Source organism: Myotis davidii, unplaced genomic scaffold (assembly GCF_000327345.1).
Source record: "Myotis davidii unplaced genomic scaffold, ASM32734v1 scaffold223, whole genome shotgun sequence".
Lineage (NCBI taxonomy): Eukaryota > Metazoa > Chordata > Mammalia > Chiroptera > Vespertilionidae > Myotis > Myotis davidii.
This window is the reverse complement of record NW_006294609.1, coordinates 680,998-688,514: the sequence shown is the minus strand read 5'-3', so window position 1 is coordinate 688,514 and position 7,517 is coordinate 680,998. Positions and strand designations below refer to the sequence as shown.

Genomic DNA, 7,517 nt, shown 5'->3' with positions numbered 1-7,517 from the left:
TCCGGGGCGCGCGCGCGGGGGGTTCCGCGCGGGCTGGCTAGGTCCTGGCCTGTGCTTCCTCCTTGACCGCCCTTGTCCACGGACATCTCAGTTACAAACGGGCTGCCCCGCTGCTACCTGTGGATGAGAATTCGGAGCCCCTAGCGAGCAGGGACCCTGCCCACTGCTCTCTGTTGTGAACGGGGGGTTTTGAAAAATCTCGCATTGACCTTGCTCTCACATCTACTACAAGCGCCTTCGATTTTGAGGGCATTGTGATTTTCCCCCCTTCTGTTTAGTGGGGGGAATCGGATATTTGTACATACTCATCTCTTTCAGGCGTCTGGGGATTTGGCAGACACAGGTTAGAGACACCCACCAGCGAGCTTCATTGTTGTCTTTCTGGGAACTCATCCCCACGAGGTAAGCTCAGATGTGGGCCTGACCTCTTTGGGGGCGTCAGCGGGAGGTAGGTGTGCACTGGAACAGAACAAGTCAGACCATTGTTTGGTATGCAACATTAACAGCTTACAAAAATTCTCAGTTAAATTTAGCTGGATGTTTTTCTGTCTCTGTATGGAATACTGGTGTGCCTGTAATCAGAAAACAAAAATTGAATATAAAAGTAGTTTAAATAACTACTTTGAATGGATTCTTGTGTTGTTTTTGGGGTTTGTTTTTTTTTTTTTTACAGGGCAACCCATACACGTCTGTTCTTCATGGGCCTTCCCTTTCTGACTCCCTGGAGTAGGGGGGCAGGGAGGGAAGGTGTGAGGACTAGTTTTTCCATCTGGAACTCTGGATTCTTTCTAGGGACTTGATTCACAAAATTTGGCTTTGATGCTAGAGGATTTGATTCTTCTTTTTTTAAAAAAATATATTTTATTGATTTTTCACAGAGAGGAAAGGAGAGGGATAGAGAGTTAGAAACATCAATCAGCTGCCTCCTGCACTCCCCCTATTAGAGATGTGCCCACAACCAAGGTACATGCCCTTGGCTGGAATCGAACCTGGGACCTTTCAGTCCACAGGCCAATGCTCTATCCACTGAGCCAAACTGGTTAGGGCGGATTTGATTATTCTTAATACTAGATTATCACCATAGGAAATGTGTTCCTGAGGGTAAATAAGACTTTTATTAATGCTCTAGGATGGGAATATTTGTTAAGAAATCCCCCAAAGTAGGGACAGGCCAGTTACTTTTATTATGCTTTCTCTTAGTCTTACTGAAATCATTTTTATCAATCACAAATCCGCCTAAGATGTAATTGGCTTCTAATTCACCAATTTGGTATTTCCACTTTTCAGTGCAATCCCAAGGCATACCTGCACTCCAGCACTAAAGATGAGCACTTCCCTTTAATTTATACCCGGATGCCCCATGAAGCTTTCCCACCCCTTCCTGGGCTGACAGTGCCCAAACAGTTCTCACAAGGACCCTGGGTTGGAAGCCACCCATCTCCCTGCCACTCTCAGCTTAGGAGGTTAGGACCATGCGGTTCATTCCCCAGTGGAGAGTTCAGTACAAGTTTGGGGAGCTTTACCCAGCGCCATGCTTCTCAGTATGTTTGTGAAACTGAAGAGGAAAATTTTTTATGTTTGCTTTACCCATCAGAGCAGAACCTCTGAGAAAGAAGAAGAAGGTGGATCCTAAAAAAGACCAAGCTGTAAAGGACCGCTTGAAAAAGAGGATCCGAAGACTAGAAAAGGCTAGCCAGGAGCTAATTCCCATTGAAGATTTTATTATCCCTGTGAAGTTCATGGATAAAGTGAGGTAAGAGTTCTCTAGGGTTGAGGTCCCCAGGGCGAAGGAGTTCCATCACCTAAAGCTAGTTCTACTTGCCGTTTATGCCAGTAATGGGACGGGGGTCAGTGGGCTTGGGCTGACTTGGCCCTGGGCCGAGTCCTCTTCTTGATCGTGTCTCATGGGAGTTGAAAAACATTCCTGGGTAGTGCTCTTGAATGGCTGAATGTGGGAAAGAAACTCAGAATAATTGTTTGATAAGCCAGGCCAGATGCTAGAGTTCGTTCCTATCAGCACTGCTCAAAAGTTCATATTGTTGCTCTTTTGCAAGTTGTAGTTGTGACAACTTGGGCCTTGCCCGTCCTGATGGTAGAAAACCCTTAGCCCTTGCTTTGTGAGGCAAAATGCTTGTAGTTGGGATGTGTTGTGTGCAGGGTTGCTGTCTTAGAAAAGCGTATACTATTTATAAAAATGCACCTTGCCATACAAGCGGGACATGGCAGGTGTTTGGCACTCCAGGGCTGGTAAGAGGCTTGACTCCCTGGGATTTTGGTGTTCGTTTTCATTTTACCATTTCACTTTTCTCCAGTCACCTCTCGCCAAAGGCAGTCTCTGCCTGGGGAAGAGGAAGTGCTACTATAATCTCCTCAGAATAACTGTCTCCTATTTCCATGAAGCAAATGGCCCTGGTTCCTAGTGTCAGTTGCAGCTGCCACCACAATCAACATGCCATTCCTGAATTTGTCCCTTTCTTTCCTGAGTTCCATCTGTCTGGCAGGGAGGATGCCTGGGCCATATGCAGTCCCCAACTCTGTGGTCAGTGAGGGCAGTGCTCCCAGCTTCACACTTTGGATTTGTGTTCTCAGACAGCGGCCTGAGGTAGAGCTCTCCTTTGAGGAGGCAGAACGGAGAGCTTTGCTCCTGAAGAAGTGGTCCCTGTACAAGCAGCGAGAGCATGAGATGGAGAGGGAAGCCATCAAATCCATGCTTGAGGCCCAGAAGGAAGCTCTGCAGGAGCTACAACTCACCTCCCAGGAACTCTATGCGGAGGCCATTAAGCGGGACTACAGTTTGTTTCCCTTTGAGAGAGAAGGGCCAGCTTACACACCACCGATCTCCAACTACCAGCCCCCTGAAGGCAGGTACCATGACATCACCAAGGTGTACACACAGGTGGAGTTCAAGAGGTAGAACTGCAGGCAGCTGTCTATCCTTGAACGCACTGCCCTTGAAAGCCAGAATGACCAGAGCTTGCTCAAGCCTGCTTGTCACGGGATTAGGCATGCTGGGAATAAATGTGAGTTTAGTCAAGTGTCTCTTTGTCTTATTCACCTGAGGATGGACAGAGGTGAGATATGCTGCTCTTCCTTTAAAAAATTTTATTTTCACTTTATTTTGATTGTTTACACGATTACAAATGTCCCCATCGCCCCACAAGCCAGGCACTGGGGAAAGGATGATCGAGACCATCTTCCCCCAAGAAACAAAGGTGAAGGATGTTCAGGCTGTATGCTCTGTGTGGTCTGCACAGGTGGGACAGACAGAACACATGAACTTCCTCACATCACCAGCAGGACCAGCTTAGCATTTTAAGATGGGGAGGGAGGCTAAAGAGCCTGCAGCAAGCCAGAGACACACTAATTAACAAAACTGCTGTGTCCCACAGGAGGGTGGGACAAGTGGGGCGGAGCACTCGTTTGAATTGCTGTTACACTGGTTTGGTGACTGTATTCGTGTGCTGGGGCTGCCAGGACTAAATGCCACTAAATGGTTGTGTGGTCATGAACACTTTGTGGGGTCTAAATGCCATTTAGACTGCATGGCTGAAACAGACATTTCTCACAGTTCTGGAAGCTAGAACTCCTAAGATTGAGTTACCAGCAGGGTCGGTTTTTCTCTCCTTGGCCTGTAGATGGCCACCTATTGGCTATGTCCTCACAAGGTCATATTGGATTACGACCTCATTTCAACACAGTCGGAGTACGTGAGATGTGAAATTTAACAATCTCAACAACTAAACTGTTGAATTAATTTTCAGCTCCTATTTGGAATCTAATGTGTAAAATGGCTTTTGACATATTCCACATTTCCTAAAAATTTTGAGGGAAGCAGACCAAAATTCCACGCGTCCTGGGTTTGGCTTTCTTCAGCCAAGGGTCCATGAACCCTTTTTATGCAAGGTGGTATATTCTGTAGCTGTGTGCATTTCTGAAAAACTGGAATCTCACCTCCTGTGAGCCTAGAAGGTGCAGCTTGCTGGTCCAGAGGTATGCCCCACCTCTGTGTGCAGAGGAACTGAGCGAGTGGGCCATAGCCAAGTGTGAGCACCAGTGGCTGGCAATGCATGGTCATCACCCAACCAGGGTGGCACAAAATGACCCCACAAGGTGTTCGTGACCACACAACCATTTCGTTAACTCTACATGTCCACATGGGTCAGGGCTGCTACTCAAAAGTTTACCTGAGAATTCTAGACCTGAGGATGGCCATCTCCTGTGCTAATGTCCTTGGTAGGAGAGCATGAGACAGCCCAACCTGGCTGTTCACAGCAATATGCAATGGTGCTTGGCTTCCCGGAAGCTGTGCAGTGGACAAAACTGTCTCCCAGAGCATGGCAGCAGTGGGGCACTCTGAACGCAGGTGAGGGTTGGGCAAGTAGCACTGGAGACGTCGAGCTCCATGTTCCAAGCCAGGCAGAAGCTCCCAGGTACCTACTGGAATACTTGGGCCAAGCGGAGTCCTTAGGGCTGTGCAATAGCTTCACTTCAAACAGACTGCAGGAAGCCGTGTAGGGGTGCTTGTCACTCGTCTTTGTCCTCCAGAGAGAGATGCCAGTCTGCAGGGGGGCTCTGTCTCGGGGTCCACACTAGGGTGTGCTTTCTTGCAGCCTGGACTCTCCCACGCTCGCTCTCACAGAGGGATCGCTGTGCAAGGGAGACCCCGGTCACTTCACACCTCACACAGCCCTTGTACCTCCCTCCTCCTCAGCAGGCTCCCAAACACAGATGGACAAACAGCGTATGGTACATACTACTCTAAAACTCTACTTCCATCTAATACACCTTGGTGATGGTCCCATATTAGCACACACATATCTAGATCATACTTTCTCCCAAGCTATTGTGAAAAATTACAATTGATCCTTGAATATGGGTTTACAGATGCCAACCTACCACACAATTGAAAATCTGTGTAACTTAAGCTGCCCTCTGCATAAATGGATTCCCAACTATGGGTGAAAATACAGCTGACCTTTGAAGGGCACAGGTCTACTTAAAAATCCATAGTAAGTGGAGGCACACAGTTCAAGTCTATTTTGTTTAAGAGTCAACTACTGTGTAGATCACCATAATTTGAGGAAATTTAAAAAATACCTTCTTGGCCTCAGAGCTTGATGCCCTTGGTTGACCTAATCGGATTTACTTCCTAATGCTGGCTGGAAGGAGATATGAGTCAGAAAGAGTGGCCAGAGGGAGGAAGATCAGGCAAGAGATGCTTGTCCAGGGAGCCCTGGATGGGGAGGGAGTAGGAGTCCAGACCTCAGATGCCACTCTCCTCAAAGTGAACACAGGGCAGTACATCACAACTGTCACGGGGCTCCTTGGCAGGTGTCAGTGGCTCTGCTGGCCTCTTTACACACATTAATTTCACCTTCTCAGTCTTCTTCTTAAGCTCTCTTGTCTCAAATAGATGTTTCTGTTCTTGTTAAAAAGTGATAAATTCAAAATAGAATATGAAAGACTCCCAGACCTCCATCCCTGAGGTGAAGTGAACAGCTTCCCACAGGCCAATGCTTTAGGCCTAATTTTTTTTTAATGTAGTTTATTGATTTTTTTACAGAGAGGAAGGGAGAAGGATAGAGAGTTAGAAACATCGATGAGAGAAACATCGATCAGCTGCCTCCTGCACACCCCCTACTGGGGATGTGCCCACAACCAAGGTACATGCCCTTGACCGGAATCAAACCTGGGACCCTTCAGTCCATAGGCCGATGCTCTATCCACTGAGCCAAACCGGTTTTGGCGAGCATTTTAACTTCTATACCAGGCCATTTGGTTTTCTTTTTTAAAGAATTCCTTCTTTGTGTCCTTGGTCTACTTTTCTATTCTGAAATCCTCCCAATTTTTCTTACTGATTTAAGTGCTCAGACATATATAAAGGTTACTAATCTCTTGTCATATAGGCTGTAAGTTATCTTTTTCATTTTTTGGACTTCACTTACTAGGTATGGAATTGTTAGACATTTCCTTTTATATGGTAGCTTTGTTTCCACATCAGTTTGTCTGCTTCAATAATAACATACATTTAACAACGCTGAAGCAGCCACCAGTCAGTCCCGAAGGCTCCCCTTCCCCATGAGCACTGCGCCCTCACAGCTTCTCTCCATCTCCCCAACCACAACAGCTCCAAGGCACCACTGTAGTCTAGACTGGACTGAAGGTGCTACAGGGCAGGTGCTCTGTTCTCATCATTCCTGTATCCTAAGAGTGCCCAACATGACAAGTATCTGCTGAATGGATGGACAACTAGAACCACCTCCTTACTGGTCTCTGTGCCCCTCCCTAATGTACTCTCCCACTTTGGCAGCCACAATGATCTTTTAAAGGTATAAAATAAGTCATGCTGCCCTAGCTGGTTTGGCTCAGTGGATATAGCGTCGGACTGTGAACTGAAGGGTCCCAGGTTTGATTCCGGTCAAGGGCACATGTCCAGGTTGTGGGCTCCATCCCCAGTTAGGGGTGTGCAGGAGGCAGCTGTTCAATGATTTTCTGTCATCATTGATGTTTCTAACTCTCTCTCCCTCTCCTGTCATTTCTGAAATCAATAAAAATAAAATAAAAATATAAAAAAGTTGAATTTAAATATAAAAAAAATAAAACAAATCATGCTTCCTAGCGCATGTTTAGACTACAATCTAAGCTCCTTTTAAAGGCCCAAGAGATCCCAGGTACCTCTGCAGCCTCATACCCTACCCCTCGCAGCTCACCCTCCTTCTGAACCTTGTTCCTCATGTAAGTAACCCCCTGGGACTGGGTAAAGGCTGCCAAGGCTGGTTCCTGGTCTTTCAGGACTCAGCAATATCACCTCCTTTGCAGGCCAGCTGACAACCCTGACACTGTCTTCCCAAACCACTCTCCACTCCCCTCTTTGTCTTCCAGAGTCTGAAAACCCAGTCGATAGACTAATTTTTGGTATTTCTCGAAAGAAAAAAAGCACAGAAAGAGAAAGGCCCTCAGCAGTGCTCTCCAAAATCCCGGGACCTGGAGCGGGGACAAGGGTGGCCTGGGCACTCAGGCGCCCGGGCGGCTCAGCGCCCCGACCCTACCCACCCCGGCTTCCCGGACGCACCTGAGCCTCCGCGCTCCGGCGCTCCTCCCACTCGAGACAGCTGTCCAGGTCGCGTCGCCATTGCTCGCAAGCCGGCCGCTCTCCGTGGACGTAGTAGTGGTGCAGGAAGTGCCCGGCGCTGCGGCAGAGCTTCCACTCGGCGCGGTAGGCTTCGCAGGGGCGCGGCGGCTGCGGCGAGAGGGGCGCCTGAGCCGGTCGGAGCTCCAACCCGGATCCTCCCGGGAGAGACCTCGCTTAAGGCGATCACACGGTCTGACGAGGTCCCCCCAGGTCCCTGGCGTCCACCGCACTTACCTGCCAGCCGCCGCCGTCGGCCATGTTACGGCGAGCACCTAACCCGCCTTCCTCAGCCCGCTAGCCAATGACCAACGAAGATAGACTAGGCCAGCTCCCCGCGAGACACCGAGGAACTCAGAGATCTGACGATTTAAATCCTCGCCACCTC

The 7,517-nt window shown here is 48.5% G+C and overlaps 2 protein-coding genes across 2 annotated transcripts in view; one reads left to right on the top strand and one right to left on the bottom strand.

Annotated features, from left to right (window-relative positions):
- Positions 1-3,035, top strand: part of MRPL40 (mitochondrial ribosomal protein L40) — a 9,897-nt gene extending 6,862 nt beyond the window's left edge. The window contains exons 2-4 of the mRNA XM_006768953.2: positions 249-402; positions 1,595-1,753; positions 2,590-3,035. Of these exons, the coding sequence (XP_006769016.1) occupies positions 249-402; positions 1,595-1,753; positions 2,590-2,914 (638 nt within the window). The 3' untranslated portion in view covers positions 2,915-3,035. The remainder of the gene's footprint in view (positions 1-248; positions 403-1,594; positions 1,754-2,589) is intronic.
- Positions 3,036-3,249: 214 nt separating this feature from the next.
- On the bottom strand, positions 3,250-7,517 carry LOC102756141 (chromosome unknown open reading frame, human C22orf39). Its single transcript, XM_006768834.2, has 3 exons — positions 7,367-7,517; positions 7,073-7,240; positions 3,250-4,647 (listed from the first exon to the last, which is right to left on the bottom strand). Exons 1-3 carry the CDS (start codon positions 7,388-7,390, stop codon positions 4,525-4,527), a joined length of 315 nt encoding a protein of 104 aa, XP_006768897.1. The 5' UTR covers positions 7,391-7,517; the 3' UTR covers positions 3,250-4,524.

Bases quoted from the DNA above. Each gene is read 5' to 3' on its own strand.
- LOC102756141 (XM_006768834.2), bottom strand. From the start codon at position 7,390: ATGGCCGACGGCGGCGGCTGGCAG. The intron at 7,241-7,366 runs GTAAGTGCGGTG...CTCTCGCCGCAG, and splicing joins CCGACGGCGGCGGCTGGCAG to CCGCCGCGCCCCTGCGAAGC. The intron at 4,648-7,072 runs GTGCGTCCGGGA...TCCCTTGCACAG, and splicing joins GCCGGAGCGCGGAGGCTCAG to CGATCCCTCTGTGAGAGCGA.